Source organism: Electrona antarctica (genome assembly GCF_951216825.1).
Source record: "Electrona antarctica genome assembly, chromosome: 8".
Classification (NCBI taxonomy): Eukaryota; Metazoa; Chordata; class Actinopteri; order Myctophiformes; family Myctophidae; genus Electrona; species Electrona antarctica.
The window spans coordinates 23,470,130-23,496,142 of NC_136789.1; the positions used below are offsets into that span (position 1 = coordinate 23,470,130).

The following is a 26,013-nucleotide window of genomic DNA, read 5'->3' on the forward strand; positions in this document are numbered from 1 at the left end:
ATTGACAGGCATGCAGACAGCCATGGTGTCGTACTTAGTGAAAACAGTGGGCTCTTGGGAGGATTTGTAAACAAGATGACTATTATGTTACAGGACATGTCCTTGGACACGACTCGCTCCTTTACAGCCAACATCTGACATGATAATCTCAGCGATAAGTGCATCACAAAGGCAGGTCAGGGCGAGATTAGATGAGACAACTATGTGACAGTCTGACGTCTTCGGTGGTACTCAAAGTAGGGCCGGCGGACCCCAAGGGGTCGTTGAGGGGGTTCCACAGGGTCCCCAACTAAATGGGGTCTGGTGGTCTGTAAATCTGAGAGTGCACGAATGGAACCAGATGGACCCATCCCAAGAATTTTGTTATTTATAGTTTTGGCCTCAGACACATACACACAGTCACACAGACAGATCCACGTGACTTCTACACAGCTTACCTACTGCAGGGGTTCTCAACCAGTGGGTCGCGACCCCTCGGGGGGTCGCCAAATTATTTTAGGGGGTCCCCAAATTATTTAAAAAAAAAAAAAAAAAAAAAAAGATTTTTTTTAAAATTTTATTTTCACGATTTTTCAAAAATAGCAGACCTACAAGCTCGTAGCGCGCCACTCGGTGGCACGCTATGAGCTTGTAGATCTGCTATTTTTCAATAGCTAAATTATAACAATGCTTAAAACACCAAAAGGGGTTCCCGCCCAAAATGGTTTAAGGTTATTGTAGCAGTCAATTTATATTGGGGGTCGGGAGGGGGCGGGGCGGGGGTCCCGAGACATTGCCAAAGCATTTCCGGGGGTCCCCGGCCAAAAACGTTGAGAACCCCTGACCTACTGTACAGTATGAGGATACACACTCACAAAATAAACATATTTTGAGCGGGCATTTTTAGCTAAACTCCTGTGATTTGTGATCATCTGTGACATCCACATTCATCACACATAAAACCCAATTGCACCACCCATTATCCTAGCCAAGCTATTAAAACCAATCTATGATGTGTTTGGGTGCAGTGTTTTTTTCTAGCATACTGTAAGTTTCTTCCCCAGCGTGGAAGAATTCCTGAAATAGTCCGGATGACGTCAGCACGGAGTGGCGGCTGTGGTGAGAGATGCTGTCCGACTGGTCGTGCAACATGCAAAGTATCCTCAGTGTAAGCTGAATAGATGTGGACACATCATGCACAGACAGGCATGCATACGTTTTCATGCATGTACTCGCACATGCACTTTCAATGACACATACTAATATGCACGTATGCAGTAGGACTGGGCAATTAACTGAAAATATACCGGAAGTGATATTTAGGACAGACATAAAAATCATGCTTATGTAGGTTTAATCAAATAATTAAGATTTATTTTTTAAATAATTATTTGTGACCGAGTTTGACTGAGGGACTAGCATTGGATTTTTTTTGTCATTTTCATTTTATCATGTCATATGGAAGCAGGGAATCATAGATTCAAATTGACATATTGGTTGTTCAGTTTGATCCACCAGTTTTGGAGATATGGCTTATAGAGTAATGTCTTGCAGAGAAACAGCGAGTTGAGAAAACAGGCCTGAAAGGTTCACTTCTGTGGACTCTAACATTACACCTAGCTACATGTTTAACCCATTTTGGGCGGGAACCCCTTTTGGTGTTAGCATTATGCTACGCTTTAGCTATTTTTGAAAAATCGAAGAACGACTGACAGAAACATAGCTTTTTCAGAAAACTGTCAGGATATAGAAGACATTTTTAGAATCTGATCTCAGGTCAAAATGGGTTTATTTCATATTTCCATGACGATTTCAGCTCTGATATTTATTTCAGTCATGCTCTAGTACTATGTGAAGAGTCTGTCTGTGCTACTAACTCATATTGGATAAAAAATAAATAAAAATGCAGTTTTTCTCCTCTGGTGAAAAGCTGGAGGATGCATGATGGCAGCCCTTCAGTCAAGCTGGGTCACATTTGAATCTCTTATATATCAACGAATCAGCATGTTTTTTTGTTTTTTTTAACCATGCACTGTGAATTTTAATCAATGACACTGTTACTTTCGTACTTCCCCTGGGCAGACATCGCTTCACTGACACAAGGGGCGTTGCACTGCGTTCGCTCCTCTTGCTGCTTGAGACAGATTTCCTATCTCATTTTCTTAGGAATTTCGAGAGTAGAGCTCTGCTCGACACATAGACCCGCTTTCTTCAAACCTGCTGCCCCCAAAACAGTAAAAAGGATTCCTCCAGAAGCCACGCCACTCCATCAGAGTAGCGGAAAGTCACATTAATAGACCTGAGAACTGATTCTACAAATGTCTTCTAAATCATGACAGTTTTCTGAAAAAGCTATGTTTCTAGGCCAGTGGTGCTCAAACTATTTGGCCGCCGACCCCCATCTGAAAGTATGTTCTAGGGATCGCCCAGAAGCAAAGATTTGAGTTAAAAACGCCACATTTTCACGATCTTTCAAAAATAGCAGATCTACAAGCACGTAGCGTGGCACTCGGTGCCGCACTATGAGCTTGTAGATGAGCTATTTTCAATAGCTAAAGTGTAACATAATGCTTAAAACACCAAAAGGGGTTCCCGTTCAGAATGGGTTAACTGTTCACTTGTTGTTCACATATATGCACTGTGACACTTTCAACATTGAGTAATGCATTGGTGTTCTTTGTATTCCTTCAATCTGATTTATACTTTGCCCTATTGTAATTGTGTTACTTGCCGAATATACAGATCATAACGCGCCATAATGCGATGTGTTGTACAGCTTGTAGATTGGTTATTTTCACCGCATATAGAGCGTCGCAGTCCCGCCCCCTACCAGGGCCCAGGAAATGATTCTCCGTTAATTTTCCTCATAGACATTTCAGAAAGTATTTATTTAAAGACGTTTACGCCGCGGACAAAGCCAACTCTTGTCGTGACAAATCATGACAACGAACACAATTTTTTGGGCCGAACAAATAATTAGAAAGAAGAAAAAAACGGCAGGTTACAACACTTCTTTTGTTGTTTTTTTTCTTTGTAATTATTTGTTTGGTCCAAAATATTGTGTTTGTTGTCATGATTTGTCACGACAAGAGTTGGCTTTGTACGACGCTTATAAGCTTATAAGGTCTTTAAATAAATACGTTTTGAAATGTCTATGGGAAAAATGCATTGGAAACTATTTCCTGGGCCTGGCGTCGTCATGAAAGGGGGCGGGACTGCGACGCTCTATACTGTAAGCACTATAGAGCGTCGCAGTCCCGCCTCCTACCCTGGACCAGGAAATGAAACCCAATGCATTTTCCTCATAGACATTTCTTAAAGTATTTATTTAAAGACGGTTACGCCGCGGACAAAGCCAACTCGAGTCGTGACAACTCATGACAACACAAACAATATTTTGGACCAAACAAATAATTACAAAGAAGAAAAACAACAAAAACGTGTTGTAACCTGCCGTTTTGTTCTTCTTTCTAATTATTTGTTCGGCCCAAAAAATTGTGTTTGTTGTCATGATTTGTCACGACTCGAGTTGGCTTTGTCCGCGGCGTAAACGTCTTTAAATAAATACTTTCTGAAATGTCTATGAGGAAAATGAACGGAGAATCATTTCCTGGTCCATGGTAGGGGGCGGGACTGCGACGCTCTATACTGACTGAATGGTAATACCATTCTTTCCTGGAAGGGACACATACAGTAGCTATATAGAGTATGCACATGCATACAGTGGAAAGGAGAACTCAGCCACAAGAATGTAAAACTGCACACAAAGAGATCAAAGTTAACTGAAGAGAAGAGATTAAAAGAGCGATGGAGGGTTTTGGACGAGAAGATCGGAGATCACGATGGATATTGTTGAGCCTCATCCATTGTTTAACAGACGATGACTCTCCTCCTCCCCGCCTGGGTCCATTCAGCCAGACATATCCGTGTCTGTATCTCCATGTATGATGTCTTTGTCTGCCTCTGTTGCCTGTCCATGTCTTTCCTTGTGTCCGTCTTTCTGTCTAACAGCTCATAGCAGCATTCCTTTACAGGGAGAATTCACAAAGTCTGTCCCCTGCTTGTCAAGACACGGCCACTTAAAGAAAGAGTTATATAGATCCTGGGGTACAAATTATACACATATTCTAATTATACACACACAGACACGGAGGCAGACGAACACGCATGTATCACTTGCGGACTCATGCAGTGTTTACAAAATCAGAACCAGAAAGAGGTGAGGTTCCTGCTAGGTATTTGGCTTCGCCACGTGAATATTATTCATAAGCCCTTTGGAAGCAAACCTCCTCAGTGACCTTTAATCGCTTCGTCTTCATGTCTGAAGTGGATTTCAGATAAAGAAATAAAGCTGAAGTGGATTACACATAAAGACAACCTTGAACCTACACATAAAGAAATAAATCAACAATGATGAATGTTGCACTTTACGTGCGTACACACACACACACACACACACACACACACACACACACACACACACACACACACACACACACACACACACACACACACACACACACACACACACACACACACACACACACACACACACACACACACACACACACACACACACACGGAAACTATAGAGCGTCGCAGTCCCGCCTCCTACCCTGGACCAGGAAATGAAACCCAATGCATTATTCTCATAGACATTTCTTAAAGTATTTATTTAAAGACGGTTACGCCGCGGACAAAGCCAACTCGAGTTGGGTTTCATTTCCTGGTCCAGGGTAGGAGGCGGGACTGCGACGCTCTATAGGCAACGTGTGATTGATAAGTGCGGTTTAGGTGTGGTGTACTAGAGTATTAGTCACTATAAGCAGAGAAGCAGGTAAATGATTACCACTAGGAGATGCCAGCCCACTGATGCAAAACAATGTGTCCGACGTCACGAGGCGGGCATACACACTACTTTCTTGGGGGAGAGAGATGGGGTGTGACATGCGGCAAATGCCGTCAGGCTCGGGAGTCGAACCCGTGGCACGCCGTCCAGCTGGCTTGGCAGCCTACGGTAGGTGCCCAGACGGTTGAGCTAACCGTCCGGCATCCGGACAGAAGAAGAAGAAGAAAAAAAAAGAAAAATAGCTCTGTATTCCTATAAATATATATTATTCATGGAAGTGATGAAACAAACAAATGAGCAACTGAAAATGGATAATTTTCCGTTAATTTACTGCATTTTACCATCTGACCAATTTAGTTCCGCCAAATAATTCACATGTGTGTGTTGTCACACTGCTGTATCCTACTGACTCACCTAGGAGGACGTAGAGCCTTTGTCCTAGTCCTCCAGCCCCAACACTCCCTGCTGACAGGTGCCGCACCAGACCGTAGGAAATTAGGAATACGTACGGTCGGACAGTGATAAATATCACCCTCCCCGCCTGGCTACCCTCCCCCCGAAAACATGCCAATTGTGTTCGTATAGAATATAGATGGACGCTCAACAAAGTGGATTCAAACCCACAACCTCCGCAGTGGTGGGTAGACACTTTACCATTGTGCGAACTGCGAACCGAACATTATTAAGCCTCTAACAAAAACCTTCGTTTTTAACCAAAAAATATCACTTTTGAGCACTTTCAACTTCCAGCAGGACTACTGTGTTTGTTCATGGAGTGACATCCAAGAACAACACATAAATCTAGGCAGGCAGCTGCCAGAAACATGCACATGATTCATCTCAGAGATAGATAAGAGACAACATGCTTGTGACATTATATCACCTTTGTGAGATGAGATATGAATATGCAGAGACACAAAAATGATGGAAAGCATTTTTTTCTGTAGTGTATGCAGGTCCTGTAAATGGAATAACCATGTACACAGTTGTTGTTGGTCCTGCGTCATTGTTCGTCACTAGTACGCATCAACGCTAAATCTTTTTGTGAGCCTATGATGATAGTGTTCCTGATTCTGAAAGCAGAAGACCCAACACAAATCAATGCGGATGCATCATCTGCATTTAAATTACAGTATGCCTGTAAAGAATGCTTTTATAATACGACTGTCTTTCTTTATCCGCATTGCTCCAACTATACGACTTTCTGTTGGTTCTTGTCAGTGTGCTAATGTCAGCAGTGTGGTCGCTGTGATAAAGGCCCCATGTTTCTCACACTGTGGGCCTGGCTGGCTGGCTGGCTGGCTGGCTGACTGGCTGGCTGGCTGGCTGGCTGGCTGGCTGGCTGGCTGGCTGGCTGGCTGGCTGGCTGGCTGGCTGGCTGGCTGGCTGGCTGGCTGGCTGGCTGGCTGGCTGACTGGCTGGCTGGCTGGCTGGCTGGCTGGCTGACTGGCTGGCTGGCTGGCTGGCTGGCTGGCTGACTGGCTGGCTGGCTGGCTGGCAAGGCTCACTGGCTTCCAGACCAGATTGCTCCTAAACGAAGTACAAACAGCCGTTCTCTCTCTCTCTCTTGCTCCATCTATCTGTTTCGCCGTCTCTGCCCGGGAAGCAGAGAAAGGGGTGGGTGGGCGCTGGAATGCAGCATGCCTTGCCACCCTCTGCCCTGTCCACCCACCTCTCTATAGCTGAAAGGGCAAGGCGTTGTCGACGTCTGAACCGAATCTCAACAGACTTAATTCTCCGTATCCTGCCATGGCGGTGAGATACGACCGTGATTACCGTGTTACTGTACAGTAAGTACAGCCTGTTCAACGTTTGACATCCTATATGTTGCATTTGTAGAAAAAGTGGGTTTTATGGTCAAACCCCTCCGTCCATTCAGACGTATTGCAGGGAAAAGCACCCTAAACTATCCTACCTAAAAGAGGAAGTGTTTGTGGTCGTTCTGAAAATATAGTCAAAATATAAGTATATAAATATAAGTTGAGAGTGCATGCGTGTGTTGCAATGGTGGGCTCAGAACCGACAGGGGGTGGGGAGGGTCACAGTAGGCAGCAAAAGCATAGTATATATTATGGATGTTTTCAATGGCCCGTGAGCGAGATCATAGAGGGAAAGCTGAGCCATGTACACATACAGGAAATGTGTGGTCAGAATGCTGTAGGTAGGTGGTTTTGTGCAGAGTTCAGGCCTCAAGCTAAACACCACAAGCTGACACAGTCTCACAATGCAACCTTCTACGCTCAGGAATTCCAGCTATGACTTGCTCACCCCTAACTAGTTCTGGGACTGTGGCACACAGCTGCGTGTGCACGCATAGATACACATCTGTACACGAGTCCATATGCACATGGGCGGCACGTACAGAAATCAGCGTTGCATTTAGTTAAGCCGAGTCGCACTGAAGGTGTGGACTTTAGTTCGTTGGTGTTCCATTTCACCATTCAACGTGCACACACAATGTGATGACCACACCGTGACCACAATCTTAAGAAATCTGTGATTGTTTGAAAATAATTTAATTTACAGTAGTACTTCAACAATCAATGTAGCTTTTTCTTATTGGGCCAAAAGTAAATCATTTCCCCAACACCCTGGCTAAAGCTGGACAAACAAGTTCAACATTTTAAAGCTCCACTCCACATAAACAAGTAATTGCGCGCTCGCACGCAACGCGCACACACACATAAAATGAGTGTCATAGTGCCTCCATTTCATGCTTTAAGAAATCCCAACTTCCCCATACGCAATACATTTCACTTCATGTCACGCACTTGGCATCTGACTGGACTTGGACTTGAAATTGCTCCATCTCCATTTATAGACTCAAAGGTCATTGTAAATAAGACAAGACATTATTCAAGTTAGCCTAAAATTAGTGATCTCAAATGCCTTTAAAGTTTATAACAACATGAAGACGTGCTATAGGGTTCAGAGGAACAGAAACAGCCATCTTTAGCTTTTAGATTGCTTTGTAATTCCTCAGATATTCAATTTCAGGGACCAGCGTGATTCATGGGGTCACAATTATTTGTCTTGGCAAGATACGTACAGTAGACGGGTAGATTATAGAGTATGTTAGAAAACTTAAGAGTAAACGCAATGAGAGGCAAAGGGAGAAGCAAAACAACCCTAGCATACATGGAAGAGGATATGAAACCTCCGGGTCATGACAGGTCAGATCAGGCCATTAGCTCAGCAGTTGCCCTCGTTCTCCTCACACACTTACAATTTACAATTTACAATTTAGGCATTTAGCAGACGCTCTTAATCCAGAGCGATTTACATTAAGCAATAACAAAAACAAATGACAAAAGCATGGCATACATCACATATATAAAAAAAAGTAGTTATCATGACTCGAGCGTAACAGTGGAGTATCTATGTAAACTATACTATATTATACATGTGTTCTATAAAGTGCTATGACTACATACAAATGCAATTCTAGTGCTGTCTACATAACAAGCTATAAGTCTACATAAAGTGCTATCTAAGGGGGCTAGGCACTTGCACAAACAAAACAAACAAACAAATTAATAAAAATAGTGCCTTTATATAGCTTTTTTATATAGCTCCTTTATTTAAAGCGCTTTACAATGTGCATTACAGTAAATCATGCCAGGGACTAACCTGTTCACGAGGAGCAGTTAGGCCCCATTTACACTGGCAGCCAAATCTAGCCTGAATCAGATCTGAGCCACATCCAGATTGGAATCTGATTTGTCTAAATGTGACCATTTAAACCAATCGGATTTCAATCTTGATGTGGCACAGATCCGATTCAGGCTAGATTTGTCTGCCAGTGTAAATCAGGCCTTAGTGGTTCAGTGTCTTGCTCAAAGACACTTCAACACCATCCCAGGGGGAACTGGGGGATCAAACCAGTTAACTTCCGATTCCCAAGCGGCCGTGCTGAGGCGAGCCACTCCCACCACAAAGTGTTGTGAGCTTCGAGTTTATTTTTTTTAAATATATGAAAAATGTATAGATTTAAAAAGAAATGTTCACCTATAATAACATGCCGACATAGGGATGCCACATCATGCCAGTGTTAAAAAGAGAGAAGGAGTGGGTGGTGAAAGCCCACAACGTCAAGAGAACTTTTGATAGTTTGAAGGCCGCATTTCTTACCCAGAGTTTGTTGTCATGGTAGAATGCGTCAAGCAGCTTGACGATGTAGTGGTGGTCACATTTAGCCAGGATGTCAATTTCCACAATGTAATCCTCCAGTTCTTCCTCAGACTTAGTCTCGATCACTTTGGCCGCGGCCAGGGCATCAGTTTCCTTGTTCCTAGCCTGAAAATAGACAAAAAGTAAAACTACATTAACATGCAGCATGCATTGATTTATGATTGACCGTTTACAATGTTTCACCTTTTCAATAATATAGTGAAAACTTTGCCCTGATTTATCATTTGACAGCAGTTAAACAGCCCCTTCCCCAGTAAACCTGAAAGGTTACTGGGGAAGCAATGTGATGGTGACAATTCGCTGTGCATCACCTGCCTGTATGCTTGAAAATCAGTTATTTTCTGCTTTACCACTTTTAAAAATGTTAATGTTTTTGCCTGTGACGTGCCCTTTTGAGCTCCAGTTAAAGAACAACTTCACCCATTTTTAACCTATCTTCGTATAATTGACCTACAGCTAAGCCCCTCCCCAAACTGCTATGGTCCAATCACAGCTAAGCATAACATGGGTTAGACCAGAGCCAAAGAGTAAGACAGAGTTACGCAAACTCCGTTCACTTCATGGGGCCAGTCCAATGGCGGCTCTTCTACATAGATTGAATGGGAATGGAATGGAAATTTACGGTATGCATTGGAGTCTATGGGCTTGCGCGAGTACATGAACCACGTGACCGGGCCGTTTTCTGCCCCCTCAATATCGCAACTTTTCTATTAGATGGCTCTAATAGAATAAAAACATTAAACATTGTTTTAAAAAAGAAATGCCACGCACAAGAGATTTTGAAGATCTAGTTCCAAAAATGAACCAGTATTTAATGTGTAAAATCCATGATATTTACATTGGAATGAAATGAGCCGGGCTGGAAAGTGTCCAAGTGGGAGTGTCTAAGTGGTAGAGGGCGGGGCTTTGCTAAAGGTGAATTGGTCCTCACTAATGCTCACTATAATATGGTACCATTTTTGTCAACTCTGTGTCTCAGAGGAGGGCCATGGATAGTTCAGAAACCGCTGCCTATAGTGACATCATCGATGGGGAATCCAAGCTAATAGAAACTGCAGGGTTTCTATTCTTGGAAAGTTAGCATGCTATAACAGAAGCCAATGTTCTCGCATTAATATGTATGTAAAAAAGACATTTGAAATTTAGTTTAGAGGGAAAAAAAAAAAAAACCTGCCTAATGATGGAGTCACTGGTAGGCGGTTTCCTGAAGAGAGTATAGATTTATTTTATTGAGCATTAGTGAGGACCAAGATGGGTTGAAAATGGGTGAAGATGTCCTTTAAAATTGAGATCGGACATAGGCTATAACATAACCAGGTGCAATCAGGTAGTCTGAAATCTAACTTCTGCATGCTGCCTTCCGACATCGGGAGTAACGAGATTCCAAAGCTAGATCAACTCAGCTTGTCTATTACTCTGCAAATCCACTTTCTAGATTTTAATCCAACAGCATAATTATGGTCTCAATATTGTAGTCCACAGGGCATAGATTCTCTTCTGCAAGAAGCATCAGTATGCAGGACATACAGAGTACAGATAACAATGTTCACACTGAGCAGATCATAGCGTTGGCCTTTGTGGTCTGGGGTTGGCGTTAGCTAGGGTGGAAACTCTGGCTGGCAAAAGTACTCAGCCCCCACGTCATCTGAATGGATGAATTATGTGGGAAGCATTATCAGATTCAGACGATCAGATGCAGTTGAGGTCAGACAGTGCGTGAGCATATTGAAACTGAATCCAATATTCTACGATGAGTTAATTTTCCATGCAAGTGTCTTAGTAGACAAACAAAGGTGCTTGAAATCCTAATAAAAGCAGACACAGCCATACAATGTGTATGGAAATGGAACGTATTGGTGAAATATGCCTGCGATATCAATACAGAATTTCAACAGTCATAATCACATGGTGTGAGCAGTGAGCACACAGAGGGAATGCACAGTTACTCAAACATGCTGAGATAATTGTAATGATATGAAGAAGAAATCACGATGTTACTGTAAAAGCCTTCACCGGAGGCTTAATGAACAACAAACACAATTTACAATTTAGGCATTTAGCAGACACTCTTGTCTTAACCCATTTTGGGTGGGAACCCCTTTTGGCGTTAGCATTATGTTATGCTTTAGCTATTGAAAAATAGCAGATCTACAAGCTCATAGCGCGCCACCGAGTGGCGCGCTACGAGCTTGTAGGTCTGCTATTTTTGAAAAATCGAAGAACGACTGACATAGAAACATAGCTTTTTCAGAAAACTGTCAGGATGTAGAAGACATTTTTAGAATCTGATCTCAGGTCAAAATGGGTTAATCCAGAGCGATTAATGAACAACAAACACTGCAGGCGCAAAACAAGCATTCAAAGCCTCCACCTGGAAGGTTCTTATAGAACATAGAAAGAGAGCAATCACATGCGCAGTTTGCGCACAGTGCACACGTGTCTATTCAGCCAGTCTGCATCTCTCACATAGCCCGGTGGAAAAGCCAAAGGGAGCCAGAAACACTTAAGCGACGCAGGGCTGTAATTAAAATGTTGACTAACCACCAGTTAGAGGCACAACAGGAAACAGAAACTCCACACCCTCTCGGCGCGAGTGGGCAATGAGGACGAACCACGGAACCCAAAACGTGCATGTAGGGTTAGGCAATGCGCATGCTCATATGCAGACAAACGCACATGCTTTGCGACACCAACCACGATTATACATGAACGCCTACACACAAAAGTAGCACATGTGTCTCCGAGTGCACATACCATTCCCACTTCAAAGCAATGAGAGTCAGTGCAGAGATTATAAATATCATTAGTTATTGCTCTGGTTTTGACGGAAAATCAAACAAAAACAACTAGACTTTAGTGTGTGGTCCACAAATACATGGTGTGTTTGTGTGTGTGTGTGTGTGTGTGTGTGTGTGTGTGTGTGTGTGTGTGTGTGTGTGTGTTGACTAGAATGTCGTGAGAACACAGATTGCAGGAGTGATGACCTGACTGCAGTGCAGGACATGCGCCCAGTGGTCGGTGCCACAGCAAGTAAAGGATAAGATTCAATCATGCGGCAATGCAGCATCAAAATAAAATGCACAAAAAAAACAAAGCAAAAAAGAAACGTGAGCAGAAATGTCTTGTGATCACCTGACATGTACCACTTTCAACCTAGCGTTCCTATTTTTGGTCTTGTGGTTATAGGTGAATTTAAAAAATATATAGCAGATCTGCAACCTCACGTGAGCTTTGGGATCGGCTAATTGTCGTACCGTACGACAAATGATATAGGGCTTAAGTGGTTAAAAATCTATGTAAATGAGGAATGGAAAACGTCTATTTATCGGTGCCTTGGAGTCAATCATGCCATACACTTCTGTAGCGTAATGCCCAAAAAGTCTTTGCCGATTATGGAATTATTTCTTAATTCATTTATTTTGTGACTATGGTCTTTAGAATAAAATAAAATGAATAAACCATGTGCGTGTCATTTCATTTTATTCTATACATCTGATCCAGTTTCTGAGCTGATTACATCAGGTGTGCATAAGACCTTGCTTTTTCCTGTGATTACAGTCTTATAGGATCAAGGCTCTTGTTATTTATTAATCCCTATGGCGACTGAATTGTTACCCACCGTATCATAAAGGTCTGATCTATGTACGAGTGCATTATTTTTCCACTCAGTTTTTATACACATACACAGACCTGAAACAGAGACATGCACACCTAGTGATTATAGACATGCATTGTGGCATGATGGACTGCCACATAGCAGTGCCCAGGAGCCATTAGGTGGTCACTGCTTTGTTCCAGAGCACCTCGGCAGTGCCCAGATGTTGATCTGGAACCTCTCCAGCTACCAGTCAGTCCACCCTCCAGTTCCCAAGCCAGGTCGCTACAGATGGAGCTACTGCCGCCTGCTACATGACCCTGTACCAAGAGCTGCTTGGTTAAATGTTGAATTAACCACTAAAGCCCTATTTTATACTTTCGAACAACACTGTACGACAAACTATGTCAATGCAAAGCTTACCATGCGTAATATAGCGACTGCTTGTTTGCCTATAATTTACATAAATTGTCCAAAATACAGATTGAAAGTGGTTAACTATTCAACGGGGGTTCCTTGACACTTCCTCATCAAGTGATGAAGTGAAAGAACCTTTTACTGAAATAAGAGCCATTCAAGATGCCTGGAAGTGGGGAGAGAGCTACAGTAGTGGTTTAGGTTTATTAGTGTCACTTAGCCAGATAATCTGAGATCTCCGCCCACTGATACGTCTGGTGAGACCTTAGAGTATATATGAATAGAGACGGAGGTTGCCGGAGGAAACCCTGAGGAGAAATGGACATAGTGGCCGAATTTGGTATTGCAGCGTGGGCCCAAACACATGAACGCGCTGGTCCGTTGACTATCATTGTGCACGTTCACGATGACACGTGAACGCCGTTTCATACGTGAACGCACGTGAACGCGTGCAATGATAGTCAACGGCAGCGCGTTCATGTGTTTGGGGCAAATCCATCCCAGAATGCACTCTGTTCCTACCCGGAAGGAGGAGTGAAATCGCCTCATGCGCTTTAGAGCAACTTAATGCAAGTGGATGGGAGGAGAACTCGGGTGCGGTCTCTATTCATATATACTCTAAGGGTGAGACATATAAATTCAATGAATGGGTTAGCGCTGGGCGGAAAAAAATAACAATAACTGCATCGCAGAACCATTATTTATTTATTTTGGGACGGTATCAACAATCAAGTTTGGTTTTCAAAGCATTGGGCGTAGGTCTGTTAGCACTGGTGTTTTGCCATTCCAAATTGAATTTAGACTTCCGTAGGCATATCAGAGGGCGGAGAACTCCGATCATCTATCTATGCAAGACTAGTGGGGTGCTCAGTTGTTAGCTAGAGTGTGTGTGACTGCGTGCATGTGTGTGTGCGTGCGTATTTGTGCATGCATGAATGTGTATCCAGTGATCCACCACCACCCAGTGACCTAGAGACTGGACAGATAGACTAAACAGGCTGGTGGGGATCAGATGCCTCACAGAGCTTGTGGGAAAACATCTGGACAAACAAGAGCAAAGTCACACAAAGGAACGGACAAACACACAGCAAGCCTTCTTGGTAGTTGGTATACACTGTCACAGTGTGTTGTCTGGTTTGTGTGTTTGCTTGTTTGTTAATCCCAAGCTCCCGGAAAGCTGATCTATCCCCAGTAGGGGAAAGCCCCTGGTGTGACTGAACAGGACTTCTCTCCCTCCTGCCATGCAACCATCAAATGCATCGTGTTCAACAAGCCCTGACAATATGTGGTGCAGTTACCCGACACTTTCACCTCTCTCCTCTTCCTTTCTCTCCGTCTCTGTCTGTACTGTAGCTTACCCAGTAAAGCATGGCATTAACTGTTTACCAGGTTATCTGTGGGCCAAAATAGGCAAGCAGCAAGAACTGAAAGAGATCGTTGATCTCAAGATGTACACCAACTGTGTTGACAAGCCACGGGTGAACTGTACTTTATGTCGGACATTACTAACCCTCCCCCAAACCCTAACACCAACCCTAACCTCATACTTAATGTATGTCCATCCTCCATCGCCTCAGTCTTAACCGGCAATGGTCTAAAACTTGACTTTATCAGCAAAAAAAGACGTTTGTGGTTGGCACAAAAATAGTGGCGTAAGCAGGATTGGAACCCAGGAGGTATGGATTGAAAGACTATTGACTAACAAGAAGCTGTTGAGGGCTGATTTCACCCTTCTGCGAGAGTCTTATATTGAAAACAGGAAGTGGTGTGCCGATTGTTCATTGACCTTCCAGCAATGCATTTTGAAAATGTGTTAACAACTTGTCCACACTCGGCACCACCGTCTGCTCAACGGTGATCTGCCAACTTATGTTCTAATCTACACACAATGGAAATGGACTAATGGAGCCCACTTTGCAGGCCACGGTACAGTATGTAGTGATGAAAAGAGTTTTTTTTGTTTATTACCTGAAGTGATTTTTTTCTGCATTAATAAAATATAGACTCCAAGTCAATACATGCAGATATAAAAGATATTGGATAACGTTGCTGTCGGGCAGAATCCATCAATCAATCCTACAAGATTGAGTGTCGCACAAAAGTAGTGAAAACAGCAGATGCTAGCTCGTCGATCTTGATGTGAGCTTGTAGATCAGCTAGTTTCACCATGTTAAAATGTTTTAATAATCTTAATAAAAAAAAGGAACGGTTTCGGACATACAAGGTTTCCACCCGACAGCAACGACATAGCTAGCAGCACAGTGTCAAGTCTGGCATTAATAGTTGGTTATTCATTAAGGGAGGGAGATAACCAATTTGACGACTGTATCAACATGCACGGTCCAGTGGTGAAGAGAGAGACATGCAGACATAAAGAGAGGAGCTGTCTGCTTGCGTCTGTCAATTATAACTTTGTTTCCATCGCTCTATAGTCTATTTTATAGGCCCTTTAACTCCTGACCCCCTGCTCCAGTACACACACACACACACACACACACACACACACACACACACACACACACACACACACACACACACACACACACACACACACACACACACACACACACACACACACACACACACACACACACACACACACACACACACACACACACACACACACACACACACACACACACACACACACACACACACACACACACACACACACACACACACACACACACACACACACCTGAGTGGGAACAAGATTGAGGAATGTGCTTCTGGGATGGGAGGGGAGATGAATGAATTTCACATCTTCGTGACGTGTGTGTGCATGTGTGTGTGCGCGTGCACGTGTGTACTGGAAACAAGAGGAAATTGCACTGAAACTGAAACGCCTCATTGTATCCCCCATGAGACCCCTTGACTGGAAGCTAGCATGTCAAGGCTTGCGTGTGTGTGTGTGTGTGTGTGTGTGTGTGTGTGTGTGTGTGTGTGTGTGTGTGTGTGTGTGTGTGTGTGTGTGTGTGTGTGTGTGTGTGTGTGTGTGTGTGTGTGTGTGTGTGTGTCAGATAAATTGTGAATGTGATCGCAGGAGGATTTCTAATTGCAGTTACCTAAACTGGGCAAAATGTGTCACCAAAATCTTCTAAACTGCTTCCAGAACATCAACTAACAGCTAAACCCTGCACCAATCTCAGTTGCATTAACTCAATTAACGGTATGACGCAGTAACGCAGATCAGATATAGACCCGATTATCCAGTGAAAAGATAGTGCTCAACTCTATAAAATACCACGAACAATAAGTGAACACTGAGTTTCGGTAAACTAACCGTGACCTTCTGTTGATTCAGTCGACGCCACGACAGACAGTCTTATGGGATGAATATGGCTTTAGGTGGCTAGTTATCCGATAAACTCGTTTTCCCATGTAACCATTTCCTCCACCCATATTGGTGGCCTTGTCTACACAGTAGCAACAAAAAGATCAAGCCTAAACTAACAAACACAAGACAGATTTCTTAATATTGCTGCTTAAGCTCAAAGCTGTAAAATGATCTGTTTGCCACCCTTACATAAACACACACAGACCGGTAGACAAACAAAACACCCTCCACACACACACACAACCTGAGATTGCTACCCTCACACCACTGTTTGTCAAACCCACTCCAGTAGCAGCAGATAATCTGTTCAAATTGACCGTGACGGTCATAAACACAGACAAGGATTCTGGTTAGAATCCACAATTAATCGAAAGATTTCAGATTGCACGTAATTCAGGTAACGATAAAACTTGGCAAATTATTCAAACTTCTTATTTAAAATTAGCCTTCACCTCGCCCTCGTCTCCTCATCAGAGCATTGTATAAACCATCACGGCCATCCATCAGGCTCACAGAGGAACAATACAATCACAGAGGCCTGGCCATTACATACAATTTGTAGCAATAATCGCAATGAACAGAATAATGAAACTGTATAATGTCATCTTTCCTCCCACCACAAATCATTGTAATCAATGATGATTATGACCAATAATCGTTATTGCAATATTCATCAAAATATTGAAGATTATCATATCAGTCATAACCATGCAGCCCTAATCCTGGCAGATTTTTTCATAGCATGTAATGTGGAGCGCTACTGGACACCAATTAACCCATCCCTGAGGTCAATATCCTCCGGGGCGCATGAGTGTTATGACCTGGTGTGCCGACATGCACATTTTGTAGCGTGTCATACACACCCTGTACGAAACACACTCACACACCTTGTATAACAATTAGCGTGTAAGACCTTTGCACCGTCATAAACGTAAAGGTACAGCGCCGTGTGCTCCTCGGAGAGCTGGAATGTGGCCATCAAAGCCTCCATAATGACAGTATAGCCTGTAAAACCTGACCTATGCCATTGTAGACGCAGGCCTGTGGAAATGCTTATGTCTTATTCAGCAGATGGACTAGCTGCGTGACAGCGAAAAGCCCAGGAGTTTCACTTTAGTTTGATACTGATGCCTTATATCAGTGTACGCAACGGATGCAACGTTTCATGGTCGGGGTTCGGGGACACTGCACCTGTTGCCAAAGCTCTCTAGCAATATTTGATGGGAGCCTTGTCAGAGTACTATTGTACGGTATATGCACAAATGTAAAGGTTAACGCACTTGATGATGCATGAGATGAGGGACAATGTTTTTCCAAACATTAACTTTATTGATCTATCTGCCTTTTTGAACTGCAGAAGAGCCAAATAACCTTAATATTTAAGCGTTGACATATCCATATATTAGAGCTAAAATCAAAACAAAGCTGATTATATTAGAGATCAATGAAGCCACAATTCAGTTAGAATGAAATCCAAGACTATGAGACACTTAAACATAGTAGTTACAAGTTAATCTGGTCTCATGTTCCTGCCGGAGGTGAGAAGATAGCACTAGCTGCTGACATCACCAGGCACAGGTCAAAAGGTCAAGACTATCCAGATCACTGATCACTGATTAAGACTAAGAGCCTTCCTTCTCCATTGAATCCAACAATCACAGCGCCAAACACCACTCCTGGATTAAAAAACGCTGAATGGCCTTGATCTCTGGAGCGGATACGGGTTAAACCATTTAGGCCTGACATCGAAAATTTTAAAAACAGTTTTCTGAAAAACCCATGTTTCTATGTCAGTGGTACTCAAACATTTTCATGTCAAGGACCCCCAAGATGATATGTATTTGGCCTTGGACCCCCACCCCCCTCCCCCAGAAGCAAAGATTTTAGTTAAAAAATGTTTTTCAAAAATAGCAGACCTATAAGCTCGTAGCGCGACACTTGGTGCCGCGCTATGAGCTTGTAGATCTGCTATTTTAGTATTTTTCAATAGCTGCATTATAACATAATGCTTGAAACACCAAAAGGGGGTCCCGCCCAAAAAGGGTTAAACCAGATCACAGGATCAAAGAGGAAACTTCACTCACTATCTCACTAGATTTCACACAGATGGTGTAGGTGGGTGGGGTAGGGTGGGAGTATGGCCTATTGACCACATGAACACCATCTACAGCCACGACTTGATGTACAAACTTGTGATGGCTTGCATTGCAAGCTTGTTGATAGACCAGTTTCGGTGAAGAGATTTGATGTAGGAGGAAAAAAACAAGGGAATCAAGTAGAGACCCCTGAGGGACTCCGGTGAACAGAGGGTTTAAATGGTTAACCACTTACGCCTTATTTCTACTTTGCCGTACGTCAATTGTTAGCTTGTAGATCAGCAACTAAATGTTTGTGAAATGGCTGTGCTTTGTGCGTTTCCACTTCAGCTTTAGGAAGGATGCTATGCATTTGCCTAAAATCTCCAGCTTCAGAAAGCAAGTAAAACCCGCTACGTGGGAACCTGGAACCTGTATTGCATAATTAAAGCTGTGTTGCATAATATTCAGATTCTATGCCTTAGTTAGAAGATAGCAACCCTTTCACTGGGTGTAACTGCTAAGTGAACTATTACAGTACGCGACCTATGGTCTTCCTCAAAGAGAATGCCACCCAGTTCTGCCATCTGCATGCTTTCTGTTTCCCATAACTGAATGACTGCACATAGGCATAAATTCATGACCTGTAAATACTGTAAGGGTGTGGGACACACCACAGCAGGGGACGGAAGTTTAAACTTTTTGACCCCCATGTGAAAGCTGGGGTTTCCGTCTTTTGAAGGATGTGAAGGTTTTGCAACCTATCAGTTCAAAAACCGCAAAGGTTAACAGGTTCCTGCTTCGGCACAATATGTAGAAAACTAAAGAGGATAGTCACAACACACACACAATATATATAGCCTAGGAGTTTATCATGTTTAAGACTATATGACAGTGGGTTTCAAACTTTCAAAAGGGCAAGTCAAAATCTCCAGCCACAACTGTATTCATATCCATGCAAAGTAGCCTCTAGCACATATTGGTACTAGACTACTAAAGCCTAAAAAATAGCTTTTTCTTACTTTCACAAATTTTGTAAAACAGCAAACATAATTATTTGCAATGCATTGTGAGCTTGTATATCTGCTATTATATATATAAGAAAAGAAAATAGAAATAGTGTATAATCACATGCCCAAAATAGGGACGCCAGGTTGAACAGAAATGATAGAATTTGCATATTCATTGGGAAATGATCTTGCATAGCATTTTTGCATAGCTGAATATGTTGCAATAATACCAAGGTTCAAGGATGTGCTGCTTAAATGTTACATCTTGTGTACAGTCACATGAGTAAAACTTATTTTTCCTCTGCTTCCTTCAGACAATGCAGCAGCATACCGTAGGTAAAAATAATAATACAGTAAAAAATAGATATGTGGGCCACAAAATCCCAAAGAACTCCTGGACACTATTGTGCATCGACACACCTTTGGGAACCAGAGCTGTAAAGCATTTCAAAATCACATTCTGATGAGCCAGTTCTGACTAGATTGCTGAGGCAATCTTACTGAATCCTGCCTAGACATGTCACCACAAATGGTGGATTAACAATATGACTATATAAAGCAAAACATGTAAAGCGACTACAAAGAACTGAGCTGGCGTTTAATTGCAATTCATAAAAAATGGCTACCTATATACTACTGTAGTGAAAACTTCACTAGCTTATTAAAAGAGTCATTTTACGCAGGCACATTTTAGACAAAAGCACACATTTTTTGGAAACCTTTGTAATTTGACATAACCACATACAACTCAGTCAAACCATCTATGTTCTCTGAGATAAATGACATGGACATCTTGTCATCTTCACCTTCACAAGAGGCTGTCTGGCATCGAACCTAGTCCACAGTCACACCCACCCTAGTGGAATTCTTATCAGACCAGCATGGGCCCAGCTGGTCTGTAAAGATTACAGAAAACAACCAGGGCTCCAAGAGTTCTGATGACAGACTGGAAGACTATAGTGCAAGTTTAAAGGGGTATTTCACATTTGACTTTGAGTGGTTATGTTTCTAATTAAGATTGGATGGATACATTTTAATCTTGTATAAATCATTCAAAAGTCTTCCATTTTATTAGAAAGGACATGTTTTCCAACCTCATCAGTGAGGTTTTGGGACCAATGCATTTGTCATCTACTGTACCTCCAAAGGTATCATGATTCATGAGAGATACAATGCCAAATTGCAACTCCTACACAGCCAACTCACTGAGACAATGAACATAATTATAAAAAATAAACTAAATTTTATAGTCACATAGTGACAAATCCATAACAGGTTAAAGAACTGTTGAATAGCTCACTTCCCTACTGGGTGGGTACACCAGGAAGTAGTGGAACCCAACTCAGAGACAATGAGCATTAACATTTTAAGAAAACATTTTATAGCCCTGTGATAAACCACCAACTTGTTAAAGAACGTCTGAACAATGTCCTAACGGGTAAGGTACAGCACAAGGCTTTAGCACTTGAGACAAGGGGGATAGACTAGACAGCAGTGACATGTGATTTTTCTATGGGTGACAGCTTGGAGCATAACACTGTGGTCTCTCTGTGTGTAATGAGGGTTACCATCACTGTATGAGACTCAATTCACTGTGTCTATGGCAGTGAATCTCAAACTTCTTTGGCTCAGGGCAGTGAGGGCACCCCTGTAAATAACCCATGAATTACATTAGCTACTTTATAGCACCTCACATTTATGTCATCTCAACTTGTGGTACATCAATATAAAATATGTAAATATTTGTTATAAGATACAGTTTGTCACAGGGAAAACTTGAGAATATCAGATTTCGGAGGACAGATTGAAAATAACTTTATACTGTCTATTTGCGTGCGTGCGTGCGTGCGTGCGTGCGTGTCAAGGTTGTATGCGTGCATGTCGAGGTTGTACTGTATGTGTGTCTATGGGAGACCAACTTCACGGTACTGTATTTATGTGTAGACTCTATAGAGACTTAATTTAACTGTATGCGTGTCTATGGAGATTCAGCTTCACTGTAGTTGGAGACTCACAGATGGCAGCAGGGCACTGTGTGCTCAGTGGCACATGTCTCATTAATTAGTGAGGAACACCTCTCAGCAACTCTGTTTCACACTTCAGTTGCGGACAAAAACATGCTCACCTGCACGATGCACGCGCGGTCTCACATGAGCAATGAGCACAAGACAGAGACACACGCCTACACAACATTAGCAACATCCTGTGGCGCACACGCGCACAGACGCACGCACACACACGAAGTTAAGACATGCTGGCAAGCAAGACTGCTGACCAAATAAGGTTTGAATTAATTGCAAAGTTTCACGATTACATATAAACTTTGCAATTAATTCAAACCTTATTTCTTCAGCAGTCATTGTATCCATAATTAATTTGTGCAGCCCTAGCTGTTGTTCCTTTTCCATTCCCCCAGAGACTGCTGCCTTCCTATGCTCTGTTGCATATAAATCTCCCCACACGTCTAACCAAGATGGGACAATGTCTTAACTTCCTGTGTCCACATTAGTGTGTGTGTGTGTGTGTGTGTGTGTGTGTGTGTGTGTCCACATTAGTGTGTGTGTGTGTGTGTGTGTGTGTGTGTGTGTGTGTGTGTGTGTGTGTGTGTGTGTGTGTGTGTGTGTGTGTGTTCCAAATAAAATAATTCAAATGTGCACGCACGTAAAGAGAAAGCAAAGGACTACGCTGTCCAGACAACCTCCTGTCTGTTGCTGTATACAGTAGCTCAACAAACATCAACTATGTAACATGAAACTGCATACGGTGCATTAGCGCCTATTCTCTTTGGAAGCGGTTTCCTGTCGTTTGCAAGGCGATGCCGCTGGTCAACACAGTGAACTTGAATGGGACCAATAGAAACAGAGATGTATGCAATTAACATGAACATGGCACTCGCCTGACCGCATTTCCAATTTTTACAATGCTTCACGCACAACACAAGAAGGGCTGACAGGACAAAGATACATTTTCACTGAATCCAAATTACGTGTGACCAAATGTATGTTTGTAATGAAGATATTGAAAAATCTCAATGTCATGTACACAGAAAGGTCCATGTTCTTTTAACTCATATGGGTCCATTTTTACAGTACATTTAAAAGCCTTTGTACTGTATAACATGTAATTTGTGTTACACTCAGGATTGTGCTGTGTATTGACAGTCAGGCTACAATATGTGTGACACTGATTGGATGTGTTCCAGTGTGACCCGTTCACTTCCATCACCGACACACTGCGGGCGACTGCCATACTGGGACCTCGTGACACAGAAAGCCTAAGAATGTCAACAACATCCTGTGCGTGCACAAATGCGTGCGTGCGTCCGTCCGTCCGCGTGTGTCTGTGTGTGTGTGTGTGTGTGCGTGCCTGTGCGTGCGTGCGTGCGTGCGTGCGTGCGTGCGTGCGTGTGTGTGTCACAAAGTCACATCCACAAAAGGGAGCATGCTGGACCCGTCCTGCCTTGTTTATTATGTATAATCATGGGCATAGAAGCTCCACAACAATTCAAGTCCTGCTGCCCACAACAATATACTGTGAGCTGGCCAGTGGCCACACTCTATATACTGTACATCAAAGGGACAGTTTGATGGCTTCAGACAAAGAGCCGGCTGCGAGGAATCTTACTTAATGGAGGTAACGCGAATGACGTGAAGTGAGTGCACATTCAACAGTTATGAAAGTCGAGAAGGCTCATTTGAAAACCTAAAACAAAACAGACTTCTGGTTAATGCTTCATTTATTCTTACAGAAAGCTGAAATGGTCCAGCTAAAAACTGTCCGCTGTGGCCACATGCCCACCAAAACAAACCCTTTTATACTGTGTCTTAAATGAGATACACATCATTACAAGACAGCATTACATGTGTGGTAGTTTCAGCCCACACAGATTGTGATTTAAGATATTATTAGAGGGCAGGGCGCGCACGCTCACACGTGTGAGGTGTCATGCTTCCATTGCATTGACTTTGAGGACGGTCAATGACCCTTAGTTTAGACAGACTGCTAACAGAAGCTCCCTGAACTCTCAACCAAATCCAGTGTGGTCTGTTCTCTGAGGAGTATCTCAAAAAGATGTTGAGTGGAAGAATATAAATCAGGTCTACTTTTTGTTAAGTGGACTGGAAAGGTCAAGGGTCACATTTTTTTTCTTCAACCACAAACCACATTAACCCTAGTGGTTGATCCCGATTGGCTATTTTGTAATAGCCTTGGTATAAAATAGGGCTTAAGTGGTTAGATAGGTAAGCCGCAACTCCTGAGCAGACCATGATGTCTGCATGATTTCTGCCTTTTCATCACATGTTATGCCTCTAACAAACATTCAGAAAGGATTATCACTGTGCATCTTGGAGCATTTCTACATAATTAGCCACTTGACCGATTCCCAAGGGCCCCCTGCTGCTTTCCTATCAGAAGGGATGCTAGGGTTCAAGGGTTTGAAGGCCAGTCATAGACATAAAAGAGCCTTGCATTGACTGAGGAGAAAGGGTGGGAACAGGATGGATTAAAGACAAGGCCATGGTGGATAAAGAACTTGAATGGTGGACAGAAAAAAACATCCCAGATTCACTACTTGAGGCCCTGTCCCTCCCACAGACAAGCTGATTAGTTTTGAGGGTCTGGGAGACATCGACTCAGAGTAGTCTCCTCTGTGTCTGCCTACGATTTCCTCTACTCTGTCAGCTGCCTCCACCTTCTTCCTCCATGTTGCCATAACGCTTAATCTACAATGGCCCTGACAACTGCAGGTGTGGACCGGTCTGTCCTCCTCCACAGGATAAGATAGGCAAGCCGGGGCCAGTTGAATGGCCAAGGCAATGCAGTGGGCGTGTTAAGAGGAAGTTTCTTAATAAAAGCCCTCACAGGGATGGGATTGCTAGACACTGAAGTGGAATGTTCCTCAGGACATTTAATCCAAACAAAGTTATTCTTAACGTTGTCCCTTTAAGACAACAAAAGGGCTTGGTTGTTTTATGGGCATGTTTTTATTAACCGCGGTTGTAATGGACAGAAAAGGGAACCAGATTTAATACCTGACCAAACACATGAACAAGTGGATTCTGATTCATCTTGATCAATGCTCTCTTTCTCTGTACTTTATTTTAATGCCACCATATTGTCAAATTCAGGTGGTGTATTATGTGAAACAGACTGCCCTGTTTAGGCGTGTCCGTTTCCCCTCCAGGTTGTCAATGGGTGGAGGATGTCTCACATACAGTACATACATGCCCAGCTGTGCACGTCTATTGGTTCAAGCCCAAGAATCAAGGTTTTATTTCACTTAGCTTAACGATTGAACTCTATTCTGGGTTGAACTTGAACAGTCCATGAAAATCATCCCCGGTCAACAAAAATCATGCACAGTAGAAACTAAAAACCTCAATGATAATTTAACTCAGTAAAATGTAATCAAATGGATAATTTATACACTTTGAGTAAAAGATGTTCTTAAGAGCCAGTCTGTATCCCAACTTCCTCACCACACCCCCAAGCCACCCCATGTGCATCTTCTGACCAGTATATCACACACACTATCCAATACAAACAAAAATAGTCCAAATAAGGTGGACTCCAGTTAAAAGGAGAGCTTGTTCTGCTCGACGCAGGCCTCTCGGTCAAGCATCACTTGTTCCACTGAGGCCCCCGGTGACGATGTGTTCACAGTCAAAGACGCTCAGTGTGCTCTGCTGTGCACAGCACAGAGTGAGCTCGCTGGGAGACTGCAGGTTCAAAATGTGCTTCTCTCTCCCCAAGGTGGAGAGACTGCAGCTGATGTTCTGAGAAACACTGGTGGCTGGTTGTGCTTTCACTACTCTGACTGAGAAACATGGCTTGAGACATTAGAGCTACAGTTAGGAAAAGCAATTTAATCCTATATTGTGATTCTGTGATGCTCACAGTGCATTGCAAACTTGCAGATCTCCCATGTTTGGCAAATGTTCCCCCCAGAATATGGATGCTGCAGGGTTCAGGAACTTCAGGTGGTTAATGGAAATATGAATAATAGAGCTACTGTTAAATTGAAGACGGTGAGTGACTAATAGGCTACTCAAACAGGTGCAGTTAACTCTCCAGGCTGGAGGGTCAGGGCCCGGGTGGCAAACATCTTAAACATTACCAATACCTTATAGTGGTGGAATACATGTGCAGTACTGTACCGAGGTGCATTTACTTTAATTGAGTATTTCCATTATTTGATACTTTAGACTTCTAGTTCTACACCACTATATATATATAGGACTTTGTAAGTTAAGCTACCCAGCAGCATATTAAGTAATTGAAATCAGCCCCACCTTTATCACAATTACATTAACTGAGAATTTGTGAAACATTATTATAGATTAAAGCTACCCAGCAGGCCTAAAAGTAATTAAATTCAGCCCCACCTTTACCAGCTGCAACATTAAAGTAATGGGACCATTCATGTATTACTAAGAACATTAAATAATAATATGATTGTGAAATGGGCCTTTACTGCATGAGTGAAGAAATAATAGATCTGCATATATATATTGCATGCTACTCCATGCAATAGATACGTTTGTACTCTTATAGTCAGT

At 42.8% G+C, this 26,013-nt stretch overlaps 1 protein-coding gene across 2 annotated transcripts in view; it reads right to left on the minus strand.

Moving 5' to 3' along the window:
• stk10 (serine/threonine kinase 10) overlaps window positions 1–26,013 on the minus strand; it is a 69,970-nt gene that overhangs the window by 42,592 nt on the left and 1,365 nt on the right. For both annotated transcript variants that reach the window (XR_013790600.1, XM_079507714.1), the window contains exon 2: window positions 8,960–9,124. Coding sequence is in view for 1 of the 2 variants with exons in the window: in XM_079507714.1 (XP_079363840.1) it covers window positions 8,960–9,124 (165 nt within the window). In the remaining variant the exon portion in view is untranslated. The remainder of the gene's footprint in view (window positions 1–8,959; window positions 9,125–26,013) is intronic.